Source organism: Azolla caroliniana, unplaced genomic scaffold (genome assembly GCF_043228905.1).
Source record: "Azolla caroliniana isolate FFs.n. ecotype wild unplaced genomic scaffold, voAzoCaro1.0.p SCAF_2, whole genome shotgun sequence".
Lineage (NCBI taxonomy): Eukaryota > Viridiplantae > Streptophyta > Polypodiopsida > Salviniales > Salviniaceae > Azolla > Azolla caroliniana.
In genome coordinates, this window is record NW_028230437.1 from 7,632,212 (window position 1) to 7,651,153 (window position 18,942).

General features: G+C 35.1%; 1 protein-coding gene across 1 annotated transcript; it reads right to left on the reverse strand.

Annotated features, from left to right (window-relative positions):
• Window positions 1–10,782: 10,782 nt before the first annotated feature.
• On the reverse strand, window positions 10,783–14,543 carry LOC147867285 (sodium/calcium exchanger NCL1-like). The gene is made up of 7 exons (XM_087315078.1): window positions 13,983–14,543; window positions 13,135–13,335; window positions 12,660–12,841; window positions 12,430–12,572; window positions 12,117–12,354; window positions 11,615–11,920; window positions 10,783–11,105 (listed from the first exon to the last, which is right to left on the reverse strand). The coding sequence occupies exons 1-7, from the start codon at window positions 14,380–14,382 to the stop codon at window positions 10,857–10,859; spliced, it is 1,719 nt and encodes a 572-aa protein (XP_087171204.1). The 5' UTR covers window positions 14,383–14,543; the 3' UTR covers window positions 10,783–10,856.
• Window positions 14,544–18,942: the final 4,399 nt, after the last annotated feature.

The window sequence follows — 18,942 nt, forward strand, 5'->3', positions numbered from 1 at the left end:
CATCAGATCGTCGTTCCACTTCCGGCTATATGTTTTCCCTTGGTAGCGCGGTTGTTGCGTGGAGCAACAAAAAGCAGCCAACAGTGGCTCTGTCGAGCACTGAGGCTGAATACCGGGGCACTACCGTTGCCACATGTGAAGCCATTTGGCTTCGAACACGTTTGCGTTCACAAGTGGAAGGATCGCGCACAAGTGGAAGGATAAGGAATATTCTGTTTGATTTTGGGGTTTTTTTTGCCATTTCACAAAACATCTTGATACTAGTATCACATGTTCTCCAAAACTTGATGAAAAAGTTGAAAAATTCACCATTTGGTAAAATTGAAAAATGCCAAATTTGGGTAAAATATGAAAAGTAACTTTGTGGATTTTTAAAGAAAAATGACAACTAATAAGTTTTTAGATCTTAAAGAAATCAAAGTAGAATATTTCAAAACAATGAACGTTTTTATTCCATTCGATAAAATGTTGTCTAAATTTGTTACATATAGTTGCACAACAAATACATTTGGGAGTTATTTGCATGACTATCATCATTCTTTTCATGATAATCACTACTATAGATAATATACAATTGTGACTCTTCCTCCTCATCTTCTAATATACCAATCAAATCATTGTCTTCACCAAATGGTATCTCCAAATTTTGTGCAATAAATCTTCTTCGTCTTCAATCTGAGATATCTTCTAGACTTGCTAATATCTCTTTTATTATGCATATCGTTGTTGTCCTTATACATCCAACTTTTATTTGTGTAAAGTCATACATAATGATATCCACCTCATTAATGTCAATGATAGATGTATTACAAAGGTTTTATGCATCATCACGTCCAAAACTTTACCAATGCAGAATTGGTACCCTAGGTCATGGCCATCTACATGTGTAGCTATTAATATCCTCACCTTGACTTCTTGCAAGTTTCCTTGTCACCTGAGTTATGCTTGTGTTGTCATCATTCGTTCCAACTATAAAGATCAACATTAAGTAGTGATTGAGAACCACACGAACACTTTATGGACCGTGTAAATGGCATTTGCAAGGTTCAATTACCATCAACACAATTATTAATAGTTTTTTGTTAATCAATGATGCACATGTTTACCATAAAGTATCTTATTGTACAACATACTTGTTTGCACTATCGATATGCATCTTTTTCTCTTGTAAAAACAAAGATTTTAGTACGATTCAAGTTCATGTTTAAAAAACCTCTTTTATCTGAAAAACAACAAGATTTTAAACATTAAGTCGATATGTTATATCGAGTTGATGTAAAAAATAGAGTTTTCATCATAATTCCATACAATGTATTGAATTATTGCTCAAAGTTTTTTTTACTAGATTTTAAAAAAAATAATAATAATAAATTGTGCTTGAGTTCATCTAGAAAACCATAATTTTCATCACAATTCGATATAATGTATTGAGTTCATGCTTAAAATAATTTTTTCTAATTGTTTTCAATTTTGTTTCAATTTTTTTCAATTTTTTATAGTTTTCTATTGATTTTGTTTTATTTTTTAAACATCAATTTGATACATTGTATCGACTTGTGATAAAAGCTTTGGTTTTTTGATCACTTATTCAAGCTCAATTTTGTTTTAGAAAAAAAAACAAAGTACCAAAATAAAATAGAAAAAAATGTAATTATTTTTTTAAAAAAATCTAAAATTAAACTTTTCATGTCATGATATGGTAGGACTCGAAACCATGACCTTATGTTACATGGGTCAAGCTCTTGACAATTAAACCATACATTGTAATACATAAAATATTATTTTTATCACTTCTTAAAGCTCAATTTTTTTTTAGAAAAAAAACAAAACACCATAATAAAATAGGAAAAAATGTAATTATTTTTAAAAAAACATCCGAAATAAAACTTTAAACATGAACTCGATACATCGTGTCAGGTTCATGTAAAAAAGTTAGCTTTTCAACATGAACTCGATACGCCGTATCGGGTTCATGTAAAAAAGTTAGTATCGAGTTCTTGTAAAAGAGGTAACTTTTTTATATGTCATGATATGGTAGGACTTGAACCCATGACCTTCTGCTACATGGGTGGAGCTCTTGACCATTAGACCATGCATTGTAATACATAAATTATTATTATTATCACTTATTAAAGCTTTATTTTATTTTAGGAAAAAAACAAAACACCATAATAAAATAGGAAAAAATGTAATTATTTAAATAAAAAAATCTGAGTATCGAGTTCATGTAAAAAAGTTAGCTTTTCAACATTATCGAGTTCATGTAAAAAAGTTAGCTTTTCAACATGAACTCGATACGGCGTATCGAGTTCATGTTTAAAAGGGGTATCGAGTTCATGTAAAAGAGTTAGCTTAGTTCATGACATGATATAGTAGGACTTGAACCCATGACCTTCTGCTACATAGGTGAGGCTCTTAACCATTAGACCATACATTGTAATACATAAACTATTATTTTTATCACTTATTAGAGCTTAATTTGTTTTTAGAAAACAAACAAAACACCATAATAAAATAGGAAAAAATGTAATTATTTTAAAAAAAAAATCCGAAATAAAACTTTAAACATGAATTCGATACGCCGTATCGAGTTCATGTAAAAAAGTTAGCTTTTCAACATGATATAGTAGGACTCAAACCCATGACCTTCTGCTACATAGGTGAGGCTCTTAACCATTAGACCATACATTATAATACACAAACTATTATTTTTATCACTTATTAGAGCTTAATTTGTTTTTAGAAAACAAACAAAACACCATAATAAAATAGGAAAAAATGTAATTATTTTTTAAAAAAAATCCGAAATAAAACTTTAAACATGAATTCGATACGCCGTATCGAGTTCATGTAAAAAAGTTAGCTTTTCAACATGAACACGATACGGCGTATCGAGTTCATGTTTAAAAGGGGTATCGAGTTCATGTAAAAGAGTTAGCTTAGTTCATGACATGATATAGTAGGACTCGAACCCATGACCTTCTGCTACATAGGTGAGGCTCTTAACCATTAGACCATACATTGTAATACATAAACTATTATTTTTATCACTTATTAGAGCTCAATTTGTTTTTAGAAAACAAACAAAACACCATAATAAAATAGGAAAAAATGTAATTATTTTTAAAAAAAATCCGAAATAAAACTTTAAACATGAATTCGATACGCCGTATCGAGTTCATGTAAAAAAGTTAGCTTTTCAACATGAACTCGATACGGCGTATCGAGTTCATGTTGAAAAGGGGTATCGAGTTCATGTAAAAATTTTAGCTTAGTTGATGATATGATATGCTAGGACATAAACCCTTGACCTTGTGCTGCATGGGTGGAGCTCTTAACCATTAGACCATACATTGTAATACATAAAATATTATTTTCATCACTTATTAAATCTAAAAGTTTTTTAGAAAAAAAACAAAATACCAAAATAAAATAGGAAAAATGTAATTATTAAAAAAAATAAATCAGAAATAAAACTTTAAACATGAACTCGATACGCCGTATCGAGTTCATGTAAAAAAGTTAGACTTTAAACATGAACTCGATACGCCGTATCGAGTTCATGTAAAAAAGTTAACTTAGTTCATGTCGTGATATGTAGGACTTGAACCCATGACATTATGTTACATGGGTCAAGCTCTTGACCATTAGACGATACATTGTAATACATAAAATATTATTTTCCTCACTTATTAAAGCTCAAAGCCTTTTAGAGAAAAAAACAAAATACCAAAATAAAATAGGAAAAAATGTAATTATTTAAAAAAATAAATCGGAAATAACACTTTCAACATGAACTCGATACGTCGTAGATTAACTCATGTCATCATCATTCCCTCTCAGTCCCTCTCTCTCTCTCACTCTCTCTCTCTCTTCTTTTCTCAAGTGTTCTACACCTTAAATTCTTCTTAGTACTAATATTTCTCTCTTAGTACTAATTTCGTCTCTGTCTTAGAATTTTGTTTTTGAGCTTTAATAAGTGATGAAAAAACCTGAGTTTTTATCACAAGTTGATACAATGTATCAAGTTCATGTTTAAAATTATTATTTTCTCCATAAAAAATAAAAAAAAATAAAAAAAATAAAAAAAAATAAAAGAAATTAAAAGGAACAAAAAGTAACAAAAAAAAATTGAAAAAAAATAAAAAAAATTGAAACAAATTGAAAATGTTTTTTTTTTTAAATTAGAAAAAATTACTTTAAACATGAACTCGATACATTGTATTGAATTGTGATGAAAAATCTGGTTTTTCTATGAACTCAAGCTTAATTTATTATTATTATTATTATTTAAATCCGGTAAAAAAACTTTGAACATGAATTTAATATATTGTATAGAGTTATGATGAAAACTCTATTTTTTACGTCAATTCAATACAACATATCGTGTTCATGTTTAAAACTCTTGTTGTTTTTCAAATAAAAGAGGTTTTTAAAGATGTATGTTGCACAACAAGATACCTTATGGTAAATATGTGCTTCATTTATTAGAAGAAAACCATTAATAATTGTGTTGATGGTAATTGAACTTTGCAAATGCCATTTACTTCACAAATTTTGAAGGGGAATTCTTATAAGGAAGGAGATTATAACATTGTAGATACCTTGATAACTATGTGTTATGTTCAAATTGATATATTAATGTTCACATCTAAAGTTTGACAATTTATGAATATCGTCTACATTTTAGGAGTTGTGGATTTATCAAAATTGTTTATGAATATTGTCTACAAATTTTCTTGAGTTGTGAATTTATGGATGTTAATGAGCACTAATTTATAGATGATGACATTAAGGATTGCAATATTACCTTTTATACTTAAAACATTTTCAAGTCTAACAATAGATGTAACCTTAATCTTCTCAAGACGGTGAAACCATTAATCTTAACTTGTGCCTTGAGTTGACCATAATTGTGATTTTCTTTAAGTTAACTACATTTCATAGCTGCAAACCATCAACATTTAAACATTATCCCTAAACTATTCAATTTTAGAAATTATCATTTAGAAATTTGTTAAATCTCAAAAAATTAGCAAAATTTACATGCTATTTAAAACATGTGATACTAGTGTATCAAGTTTTTGGAAATTGTCTAAAATCGCAAGATTATAAAAGGAATCTATAAGTGGAATGCGCAATCCTTCCACTTGTGAATGCAAAGGTGTTTTCGGCGACTGCTGCAAGACATGCGGATCGTGGTGCTGACCCCGATCCTGATCTACTGCGACAACATAAGCAACACGCCAAGAACCCCATATTCCATGCTCGCACAAAGCACATCGAAGTGCACTACCACTTCGTGCGTGAGCGTGTCCTGAGCGGTGAAGTCGAACTTCGGTATGTTCATACAGATCAGCAAGTTGCTGACATCTTCACCAAACCGCTCGGATTGGACAAGTTGCAGCACTTCACCGAAATGCTTGGTGTTCAGCATCTCGATGTGCCACACTTGAGGGGGAGAATGGGCAAAGACACCACCGGAATGGGCAAAGGCAAAGAGACTGCCGATTGCGCTAGTGGGGGAAGAACCGACAAGGGGAGAGACAGGAAAAGAGCCGACACATCCGAACAAGTCGGAACAAGCGGCAATAGAGGCAGAGTCAAGATGGACAGAGCCGACCAGAAGAAGAAGGCCAAGACCCGGACATGGTCCGATGTGGTGAAGGGCCTGGAACCAGAAGACAAATCGGGAGCAACCGATTCGGACAAGAGTTGGAACGAATCAGAGACAACTGATTCGGTTCTACAAAATGATTCGGAAGAACCGAATCGATACAAGGCCAAGAGGACAAGAAGGCAGCAAAAGTCGACGCCAACATGAAGGGATTGGTGAATCGGCAAAAGCCAAAGTCACAACAGCAAGGGAGCTGAATTGGGCCTGTTGAGCAGACAAGTCGACCAAGGAAGTCGAGGTGCGCAGGAACAGAAGGGTTGCGGCAAACGGGACAGGACCGGACGAGGAGCACGAGCGAGGCGGAGTGACGCTAGAAGGAGCCAAGTGGAAGGACCAGCTGCCATAGAGACTGACACTACGATCCGACCTCAAATTGAGCTTGAGGGGGAGTGTTGAGCAGCAAGCTCAACCGGATCCGGATCGGCATCCAAAAGGGTGAGCCAGTGAGCTGGGGAGCCAGTTAGCTGGATCAAGCAATAACCGGAAGCCAAGTAGTAGCTAGTCTACTAGGGAGTTAATATCTCGTAGTTAGTGTCAGACACTCGTGTGAGCATTGAAGTACACCGTACTTCTGTCAGTCCGGATGGACTTGTATAAAAGTGTTCACTGAACACATACGATGTACAGACTGAGTAGTATTTTTTGAATTGAGTTTCTGTGTGCTCTCTCTCTCTGCCTCTCCCGCGTACTGTTAAGCTCTCCATTAAATCTGTTTTCTATTTTCTATTGCTTCCGCACGCTATTTGTTTCTACAAGAAGATAAAAGGAAGAGGAGGAAAGGAGAAGACGGAAGGAGGAAAATCGGTTCAAACTGTTAGGAATAGTATTGAGAGAGAGAAGAAATTAGTACTAAGAGAGGAATATTAGTACTAAGAGGAATAGAGGGTATAGAACACTCGAGAAGGAGAGTGATAGATCAAGGGAGAGAAAATGATGATGACAGTGATATATTATGTGAGAAGAATATATAAGGAAGGTTAGGAGGCTTAAGACGGCGTTGAACTGATTTGGTTCGAAATAATGCCTTGTGCCTCCTTTTATAGTGTTCTCAGGAGTAGTCTTGAAGCTTCTAGAATGTTCCAGAGAAATCTGCAATACACGTTAATTTTCTATAGTAAAACTTAAATAAAAATAATATCCTATATATTACAATAGATAGTCTAATGATCAAGAGCTCGACCCATGTAACATAAGGTCATGGGTTTGATTCTTGTCATATCATGACACATTCCATTTATCATTAGACACATATATTGCTCTAGTTTGTTTATTAGCTTGTCCCTATGGTGCATAGCTCTCTTTCACTCTAATGCTTGGGCTTCTCAATGGTCCAGTAAAAATTTCTTATTGATGTCTTCCTCCATTGTTGTCTTCGCCCCTTTATCCACTCTCTTAAGGCTTGCACAAATTGAACAATACCCCATGCGTACTTTTCGAGGTATAATAACGTTACTAAACTGTGATGTGCACAATCTAACATGTATTCTATGTTTAGAGTATTTTTTAGAGTACTCTAAAGGATTCTACACATATTCTACGTTTTAGAACTGCCATTTTTAAAAATTTGACATATTCTACATATTTAACAAGTATTTATCATTTAAAAAATTATTTTTATTTTTATTTTGAAAAAAAAACTTTAAATTTTAAGAGTTATGTAATGTATTTTACATGTATTCTAACTTCTAAGTATTCTATGTATGTTGTTGAGAATCAAGGCCAACCTAGTCTAGTGTATAAACACATCCTTTGAGAATGTATGAGCATTCAAAGGTTATCACTAATTCTCCACCATTAACTATGTATGTGTCATAGAATCATATTTTATGACACATAACTAATGAGGTCCCACATTCCCCATGACATATGAGCTTCTATAGCTACTAGAAAGAGAGAGTGGGCACTTTAATGTAGAGAAAGGGTGACTTTATATAAAGCACCCTCTTTCCTTTGTATTCGTGGACCGTGGGTTGTTTTTCTATTGTATTTTGTACTCCTTGTTAATATACATTTGAGTCTTTTTATTCTATCTTGTGTCTCTTCTCTCGTCTTTCACACACATCTCTAATCTATTTACATGACATACTTACTCTACCTAATTATTTAGCCAATATAATGGCCTCATGGGCGGATTCGATGGAGTTGAAAGACAACGACTAACCTTCATCCAACAATGGTCGCCCTCTTGTTTGCTTGAGTCAATGGGCATCCATAGAAGATGGAACTATTACCTCCCTATAGGGATTTATATATAACAATTTTATTTGTAAAATTTTATAACTAATGGAAGGAGTTCTTTTTGGAAAACGAAAACTTTACTAGATGTTGGTTGATGTCTATTGCTAAGTCTCAAACAACTTCACCTAACGATAAGTAAAAAAGTGCTCCCTATGTATTTGGTTTGTGACGAAAATTATTATGATGCAAATAAAGCTAATTGTGTCATTGCTATGAGAATCGAAACACTTTATAGTTGGCGAGACACTCAAGAGAACCATATTCTTAGATTGACTCTCCATTAAACGAGAAAAATATATTAATGAGAAAAACTTAACATAATGTTATTCATTAAACAACTTAGAGATTATGACATAACTTGAATCTTCTTGCACAATTTACAATGTTCTTTTTGTCTCCATACATCACTTACTCTCCTCAAATTATAATTGTTCTCTCTATGTCATATCTAATAATCTTGCTTTCTTACTAATTCAGATTATATCATTCATTCATGAATGTAGATGGTGGCCTTGTTGGGCCTTCATTTTCTATTTTTGGTGGATTGGTTTTCTTGAGTGTCATTTAAGGAACTATACTATCATGTATACCAATTAAATGTGGACTCTCATTTATGTAAATTTTTATGTTCTATCTAATTTTGGGTATAAGTTATAAATACCCTCTCAAGATGGATGCATAAGATTTTTTTTATGACCCTATATACCACAACTCTTCAATTATAAAGCTAGAAAACTGATGGTGTTTTGGATGGTTGACAAACCCACAAAGTTTATCCCCCAACAAATTTCGTATGCTTTTACTTTAAAAACATTTATGTAAACTATTGACATGATTGAATGCAAGATTGGACAATTGTAGAGTTAAAGATAGGTTTTTTGAAGTTTATGATGCTTGTAGAATGTATGTCCTTAAGGATTTAAAAGGAAAATTGACAATTCTCAACGCTTAAATAACATTTCTTATTTTGTTGATGAGATAATGGTCTAGTATTGTTTTATCACAAATCATGGCAAACACTTCTACACATTTACGTCACAAAATAAATGGATATATAATTTGGAACTTACAATTTGTATGGAAATAAAAGCCAAGGTGGCCAAGATTAGATATCATGAATAAGGGAGATGAGATTGCAAAATGAGCATAGAAAAATATGATGACTTTGCATGAGATTGGGTGTGGATGCATGCAAAAAAATATAATGTACTATGTAGATGACTAAAGCTAACTAGCATTATTGAACCACATATAAAGTGAATAATTCAAATGAGAGGTATAAATTAGCAAGGTATGCTAGAGTTACACTAAGAGATTAGTATGCCTAGAGAGAGAGAGAGAGAGAGAGAGAGAGGGAAAGAGAGAGAGAGATAATGATGATGATTACATGAAAAAGAGAGAGTGATGGTAGACAAGGTAAGGCAAGGTGTTATTAACAACAATGTCAATAAAGGCGTAACCACGAACACCTCGGAACGAACCCGTTCCCCCAACAATTGCAATCTCATTAGGGGCATTCTCGATGATCCCTTGCAACATAATTGTGCCTTTCAACCCATTTCCATCATCGTAAGTCAACACCTCGACCTCCACATCTCGGCTCGCGCTGGCACTTAGCAAGTAGCTCGTTTGTATCGTAAAGCCTCGTACAGAGCCCACATTCCGCGCTGTGGTGCGGTCGACGCCGTCAGTTATGTTGAGATTGAACACATCGATCTCACCAAATTGGGCATTCGATGGGTGGGACGTGTGGTTCAATCCGGGGAGGTCGATGCCGAAATCGGAGGCGCCAAGCTCTACTTGCACATAATAGTCTATGGATGGTATTGTTCTCTCATGGTGAATAACTCTCTCTCCAAGTGTGAAAATGGCCCCACATATTGTTGTAATGTAAATGTATACCAAAGTGCCTAATATCAATAATATCTTCATGATTTGTAACTAATGTCACTATAGGATTTATATTGAATGTATCTTAACTCCACTTATGGTGTATCTCAACTCCACTTGTTATTCACCTTCTTGTCCTTTTCTCTATTTGCCTCTAATTTTTGGCATCTATTTATTGGGTTCTTTAAGCTAAGTATAGAGGAGGAGAGAAAGCAAGACGTACAATAATAATTAGAGGAGCCAAGAAAAGCACCATTTTCAAAAACCCACTAAGTACTAGGTGAAAAAAAACCACCTATAGCCCAAATAGAAAGAAGCCTAATTTGAAAAGCTAAAGTATCCATTTATAGATAGGGAAAGGAAAATGCTCTATTTTTTTTTTTAATGTGAAAAGGGCCAAATTTGAGTGTAATAGAAATGGCAAATCCTTAGAATACCCAAAGTTTTTCCAGAAATTTTACAACTTTATCCATATACAATTAATGTTTTCCCACACGAGAGATGTTATGGTAACATTCAAAACTTGGGGAAAACTTACTAAACGCCATACATAGTAGGAATTGTTTAACTTTGGGGAAACTTACTAGATTACCATTATGTAACAACGTGATTATATTAACCTAGAATGAAGCATTTTAATTTTCTGAATAAACCTACTTGCAATTTCATTTATATAAGCATTGGAATTCAAATTACTTTAAGTTTCATGTGTATGCACACAATATTTTGCTAATTGATAAATGAGTAATAGCATTCCTATTTAAGTTTAGGATTTTTTCATGAAGTATCTTCTATATTTCTTTAGTATTGCAAGTTTGCATGATGTAGATCCTTACAAATAATTTATGACTTGGATTTGTTAATGTCACACATTATGCTTGAATATCTATGCAAATGTTGTCTCGCCTCAATTTGATTGGGTGATTGAACAAGAAATTAAGCCAATGAGAAGCATTATATCAAACATTTGATGTGGGTTTTCTTTGAACATTTCAAATTTTATACATAGCTTTTGTGTGGTCCTTGGTTTATCATGACAATTTGTGTTTGCCTACTCCCAACCAACAATATAATCTAAAACTGCAACAAGTGCAAGTGATAAAGGATACAATGGAAGTATGATGAATGCCATCCATAGAGGGAAAGTTTTTCGAACAGAGGTAAGCAATCCCATTATAATTGTTACAAGTGCAATGATCAAAACCTCAGCTGTAAACTCCCATACCAAATGTCGCCCATATACAATTGCCAAAAATACTCCCAAACTCAATGTATTGTTCAATGTGACCCCACCATAGATCTACATGTGCCAAAAGAGAGACAAATTGTGATATGTCATTGCTTCCCATGTTAACATGACATTAGGTGTTAGCATAATGTGAAAACACAACCATTACAAGTTATCATTAAAACAGTGTCAAAGCTTTTACTTTTTCAACCCTAAGGTCGTGGATTCAAGTCTCTTAAGAAATGAGTCTAATATAAGTTATAACCTTCATCCTTAAAAGTGTTCTTATTTTGATTTTATAAATGGGTCTGGAGTTTGTGAAATTCTTAAAATGTTGTTCAACATTTCAAAAACTCTCAAAATCCATTCTAGCTTGTCGTGAATGCCATTTTGGAAATTATGACAAAACTTCATTAGACAATTTATCATTTCTCCAATTAAAAATCCCCCAAAAAGGAAATGGCATTGGGAGAACATCATTGCCACTTTGGGAGTTATTGACAACTACATTCACATTTCGATAAATTTGCATTCTTTTTTAAAGAACCCAAATTAAAAGATTGGATGAGGCAAAAACATACCTGAGAGTAAGTCATGGACATGTTCATTTTCCTTTTCCGAGATGCGAAAATGATGGAAGAGATTCCTTCGCTTGCATTCGAGGCAAATGGAAGCAAAACAAAAGACAAAAAGAAAGGAGGAATGTGGCTAGCTCTCGAGAATCCGGCCACCGAATCCACTAATGGATCTGCGAAAAAGACTGCCATAATCGCCCCTCCTATCAATAAACCGGATGCTTTCCAAATAGTCTTTCCCCAATAAAGAGGCTCATATTCTTTTTTTTCTTCTTCTGCAACCTCATGGAATTGCTCCATGAACTTTTCTAACTAGATGACCAAAAAATAGTAAATACCATACTTTGGGTCCTTAGGAACACATAAACACAAATTAATACATGTTTTGATGTTCCCCTAAAAATGTATGCATACATTGTATAAAGAAACATGCCATTCATAGGGAGAAGAAAAACTAATACCTTTATCTCATCTATGATTGGAAATTAGAACCAAGATTTTAACTCACCACATATCCTCTCTCATGTCGACCATTCTTGAGCTTAACATCTTTGCACCATTTCATTAATCCCTCTTCAAACTCATTCAACGAGATACCATCACTTCGATCTTTGTCAAAATATTTCATAAAGTTACTCACTACACCCTCTGGTAATTTGTGGTTGAACTCCAAGACAACTAATGCTACTCTGACTTCATCTGGAATCAAGCTTCCATCTTTATTTGTATCTATTTTGTCGAATATTCTACAATACCCATATTCCAGAATTTGTAAAATGATAAACATTGAATTCATGTTGGACATATTTTATAACACTCACTGTTTGATTGCAATTTTGTTCACCTTTCCTTCCATATCCACAAGCCGATCATTGGGGTCAATGAGTTGTTGAAAAGAATATAAAACAAATTGTTTCCAATGTCGTTTCATTGCCCACATCTTATGGAACTTAGATCTCATTGCCTGGAGTTTTTCAATTACAATGCAATTTACTAGTTGTACTCATAACTCAACTCACAAACTTTTCCTAGACTTGCAAAGAGATCAAACCTGGTAACTGCAAGAAGCAATCGCCCCACCCAGAGATATCACACATGCAAGAAGAACACAAATATTGCTTCTTGCCGAGAAACGGAAAATTATCGGCAATTCGGCGACAATGAAGGGAATAACAGTGAGACACATTATCCCCGCAGAAACCTTTGTTACATTGTTTGTTTCAACTCCTGTGCCTGTTACAGAAAACAATGCATAAAATCCAGAAATCCATAAAAAAAAAAAGGCAAAACGGGGAAAATATCCATGACTTGGTTGGGTATTTTACAGAATCCCCCTTTAATTTTCAAATGATACAAAACAGAAACCCCCTATATACTTCTCTACAAGTGTGTGGTTTGGTAAGCTTTAAAGACTTGGCAGTATTCTGCTAAATACACAACTAGTTAAATTCTGGTGTTTTACACTAAACAAAATGGGCACTACTTTTGTTTCACAATGAATAATGAATAATGAGTAAGATAAATACCAGAAAGACCAAATTTTCTAGTTAATGTTTTGTCCTTAGCCTTAAGCAGTCCATTGGAATCATGCTCAAAGTCGCAACGCCCCAGAATGAGACAAGTTCCCCACAAGAGTGTTAAAAGCATGACATTTGATCCAGCGAGCAACCCGATACCCACAAGCACATGCTCTTGAGCTTTGGCTTTGCTACCACCCAAGCCAGAGACTGCAAATTCAAGGAGCAAAAATCAATCTCTTGGTAAAGGTATAGCCCTAAGAATGACACTTCAAACTTGATATGTATGTGTGCATTATGTCCATACAAAACACCATGGTTGATACCTCAAGTGATATCCTGATACCTTAGGTTTACTTTTATTTTTACATAGAAAATACATACATACATATATAGTTGCCTATGGTTTGTTAGAATTTACCAAAATTTCCTTGTCAATGTCACTAATGATCTTCTTGATGACATATATTGTGCTAGTGACACGCATCATTAGCATGAACTCATATTGAACAAACACTCAATCTATGCCAATGCAAGTCTTTAATCATGCTTAATTATGCCAATGCAAGTTTTTAATCATGCTCAATTGTTAACATATAAATAATGCACTTGTTTGCTTTTTCCATTCATTAGTAGCTAGTGCCAACCATTGTTAACATGATTAAAACATCTCAAAAAACAAAGGAATCACGAAAAACCTATGCCAATGCAAAGTCTAATCCAATATATTAGCATCTTCAATTCAGAATGTATATGAGACAATTAATTTTCTGGTTTTTTTGTGTGTTACTAGCAAGTGGCCACCATTATATCAGTCAATCACTAAACCCGGAAAAGGTCTATATACAAGAAGCTACCTGCAACAAGGATAGTATCTGGAAGCACACCGACAATAGGTAGAAGAAGACCTCCAACAACACCCGGATCCAGAACAATGAGTAAAAGCTCACTACCTTCAGATAACATGGTTGCAGATTTATACATGAAGTATCCATAAATCATAAGTAAAAACAGATTCCCAATCAGTGTTGAAGAACAGGGCAATAATCCATATGTATGATCACACAGAACATCCCTCTCTATGATACCAGAAACAGCGAAATGTTCATCTCCTAAAGGATTGCTGGAGATGAAGGCTTGCTTTTTACTCAGAAGCAACCGATGAAGAGGAACAGGGGAGGAAGTTCCTTGTGCTTCTGCAGAGATGTGAGAAATGGTGGAAGCAAGAAGAATCAGAGTGAGAGGAATGGAGCCCATGTCTAAGAATTAGTTTACAGCGGAGATGGGTTGTTTTCAAAATGGGCGATGGAGAAGGAAGGTTTTGCAGCAGAAGAAAGTGGAGCGCCATAGGCATGAGAGGAGGCAAGGTATTGTTTACAGCGTGTATGGTGTATGTATGAAGCAATCTAGATTCTCTGCTATGGTGCAGGCAAATCTATGGCTTACAGATTTCTATGCTCCATACAGATTAAGCATCTCTGATTATGCGTCTGACATTACCCGTCGATTGATTAAGAACTATCCAACTTCCTAATGAGAGCCTCCATCAAAAACATTTAGCTCCTAATTTGATTGATTAAGATAAACTCACACTCCTATGATTAAAGAGCGATTAATCATTAAATCTTGTTGTTAGTAGAGCTCATTTTGTAAGTTGCAAAAAAACAAGAGATCCTATTTCTGATTGATTAGGATAAAGTCACTTTGTGATTAACAAGCGATTAATAATTAAATCGACCTTCTTTTGCTAATTGTGTTTCTTAATTGCATTATGTTAGTTTTCATGCCCTCTTAGGAGGCCCAACATGTCGGTCTTTCGATGATTTCTCCTCGTGTATATCTATTTGAATTCAAAATCGAATGGGAGAAATTAAATATTTCACTTTAAAATGAAGATAAGTATTGATCTTAGCTCTTAGAAGTGGCTAGCACCCGAGCTTAGAACTTGGCATCACATTTGTCAAAATCAAGATGGTATGGTGGTATGTGTGTCGTTGCTTTTTTTGTGTCTTTCTTAAACCCAAAATGGTAACTATTTAGCATTTTCTTACAAAGTTTCTAGAAGTTAAAAAAGAAACATCATACACCCTCCTCTTACTTGAAATAGGACCACTTTGCATTGGCATCATGGCCATGGAAAGGGGTTGTTGAATACATGCTTAAGGTTCAAAAAAATCCCTCGCATCAACTTCCTAGAATCGCATGGGAAGCAAGCAAAAAGATCTAAAAGGCACATAAAAGCAAAATTTTGTGTTCTAGTTAGATTCAATATATAGAAAAATGGTTTGGTAGATGTGACGCAACACACTTGCTTCATGATGCATCACTAGATTCCTTTGTAAATGAGTCCTTTTTGCGACATGAATGTATCAGGACATGAGAAAAATATGGATGCTACCTTCACTCATTATACTAAAAATGTTGCACCTAACTATGAAACCATATTCTTCATCAAATGGGGAAACCATACACATCGATACATGTTAGAGCCCATCCCGTTGATGCCATCTAAACCTTTGCTTCCATGCACCTTAGCTCACATGCATTGTGATATAAGACAAGGCATTGGGGCACAAGTGATGAGAGTTGTCGACAATACACACTTTGCATGAAAAAGTTCAGGCATTTGGGTATCACACTTTGATACAATGCTCTACCTTTGATCATATTCAACTATGCTTTCCACACATCTCTGACCAAACCTAATCTTTGCACAAATTTCTCTCACAATCACAAATTCTCTTTTGATTGCTATTGGTAAGGTTCTAGAATGCTAAGAGTTGCTATTCACTGACACATGTATTGTGTGAAATTTAATATTTTTGGTCTCATAGGTCATATTTGACCTCTGAAGACGATAATAGAATTTATCTATCTGTCTATCTATCTAGTCCCACCACATAGCCATTTCCTATGGTTGGGTACACATCCGAACCATAACATATTTTGTACCACATTAAAACATTCTTTGTATCTATGTTTATTTTATTTTTATTTTCGATGGTTGGGTACACATTCCATTACTATAACCAATTGTCTTATGGGCCAATTTGATCTTATAAGACGTAAATATATCTTTCTTTCTTTTCTTTTCCTCTCTCTAGAGATCTGTCCTTATTTATTGTATCTATTTTCTCTTCCGTTTCGTCTCCTATGTCTTTTGAGGCATAGATTTTGTCAAGACACGTGTTAGTTTTTCCTCTCCTATGTGTGTGTGTGTGTGTCACGGACACACCAAACGCAGACTAGGACGGAGCACAGATGACAAGGCTACGAGGAACTTAAGAAGCTAGGAACGACATAAGAGAATGAAGACAGAGGTGAAGCAGGAGACAAGATGGAATGAAATGAGAATACTAGATTGATATGTCAATGACTGGTGTTGAATCCCTTGAAAGGGACCAAGGATGTTACAAGTATTTATACAATTTTCGAGATTGAATATCTCTAGAATATACTCGAGAAATATCTCGAGAATATACCCTTTTACAATATACCATAGAATAATTCTAGAATATACTAACAACTAGAATATTCTCGAATATACTATACACTAGACTCTACAATATATACAAGTTCACAATCGAATGTGGATAGTTCAGAAGAGTTTCCATATGTTTAACACAATACAATGCACTATGTGTGTTAAAAGTCAAAGGTTTGAGTCTAGAATGTGAGTCTTTTGGTTGAACCCCTTCACAACCAATCTTGCCTTGTATCTTGGGTGTGAGCAATGTTCCTCGGTCTTGAGCCTGTAAACCTATTTGTTTTTCAGTGCTCTCTTGCCCTTAGGCAGCTTTACAAGATCATAACTATGATTGTCTTGCAAATACTTCATCTCATCCTTCATGGCGTCAAGTCATTCCTCCTTATGATCATTTGCCATAACTTCTCTAAAGCTTTCTGGCTCTCCTCCATCTAAAATCATCACATATTCATGTGGGTTGTATCTATTAGAAGGTCTTCTTTGTCTCATAGACCTTCTAACCTCTTCCTCTTCTAGAGGAGCTGTTGAAATGTCACCTAGAGTATGATGGTCATGATTTTGCCCATCATCATCGTCGGCTTCATCATCAACTGTATCATCCATGAACTTGTGTGTCTGGGGCAGGTATTGGGTGTTTGGTGACTGAAAAATCAGGGGTGAGATCCGGCATTTCATTCGGTTTCGGATTTTGTAAGGTCTGATCCTCAAGGAATACCACATCCCTATTTCTAATGACCTTCTTCTCTGCTGGGTCATAAAGTCTATAGTTGAATTCCTCATGGCCGTATCCCAAGAATATGCATGGTTTGCATTTGTCATCAAGCTTGGATCTTTCATCTTTTGGGATGTGAACGTAGGCCCTACAACCGAACACTCTCAAATGTTTGTATGAGACATCTTTACCTATCCAAACCCTCTCGAGAACATCGTCATCCAAGGGCGCTGACGGAGACAGGTTTATGAGGTCAATTGCAGTCCTCATTGCTTCACCCCAAAAGGATGTAGGCAAATTTGAGTGGGATAACATACATCTTATCTGCTCACAAATTGTCCTATTCGTCCTCTCAACCACACCATTGTGTTGAGGTGTTTTCGGGACACTTCTCTCTAGTCTAATACCATGCTCACAAGAATATTCCTCAAATCGTCCCTGATATTCACCGCCGTTATCAGCACGGATACATTTAAGCTTTCTTCTAGTTTCTTTTTCCACACTTACATGAAAGTTCCTAAAGATTTCAAACACTTGATCTTTACTCTTTAATGCAAAGCACCACAACTTCCTCGAGAAGTCATCGATAAATGTGGCAAAGTACAATGCTCCCCCAAGAGTTCTACCTTTCATATAGCACAAGTCCGTGTGCACCAATTCCAATGGCTGAAATTTTCTTTTGGGGGGTAGATGTTGAAAGGCAACTCTGTGTTGTTTTCCGGCCAAGCAATCAACACAAGTTTCCAAGTGCATACCTTTTATGTTCGGCAGGATGTTCTTCCTTGCTAGAACATCGAGTCCCTTTTGACTCATGTGCCCAAGTCTCTTATGCCATAGCTCAATCGAGGCATCCTTGTTGGCTACATTTACCTCTCCGCCGGACACTAGAACATGAAGTACATAGAGGGAATTCTGTTTTAGACATTTTGCTAATACTAGCGAGCCTTTGATAAGCTTCCATTTTCCGTCACCAAAGGAATTTGTGTAACCCTCATCATCAAGCTTACCAGCTGAAATAATATTTAGCCGAATGTATGGTACAAGCCTAGCATCTTTTAATACTAGTTTGCAACCCATGTCATTGGTCAGAATTATATTTCCTATCCCAACAACCTTAGTCACGCTGTGGTTAGCCATTTTGACTTTTCCAAAGTCACCACTAGCATATGACGAGAACATTTCCCGATATGGGGTAATGTGGTATGAGGCTCCCAAATCGATAATCCAATCAATTTCTTGGGATGTTAAACTTACACAAGCATCATCACACGCGATGATGATATCACCATCACATATGACTATCGTGGAATCATTTTTCTTGTTGTCAGTAGTTCCACTCTTTTGGTCCCTCTTTTTCTTCCTACAATCTCTTTCATAGTGGTTTGGACCACCAGAATAATGACATGTGAAGTCTTTCTTAGAGTCTTTCCTATTTCTAGATTTAGACCTCCCCTTAGAATTATTTCTGTGATTTTGTGGACCCCTAGCATGGTTTCTTCCTCTAGAGGAGTTGTTTTCTATGACTAAGGCTTTATGGTCAAAGTTGGACTCATGCTCCTTTTGTCATGCTGCTTCATGTAGAAGACTCGACTTAAGCATGTCCAATGTTAGGTCCTTT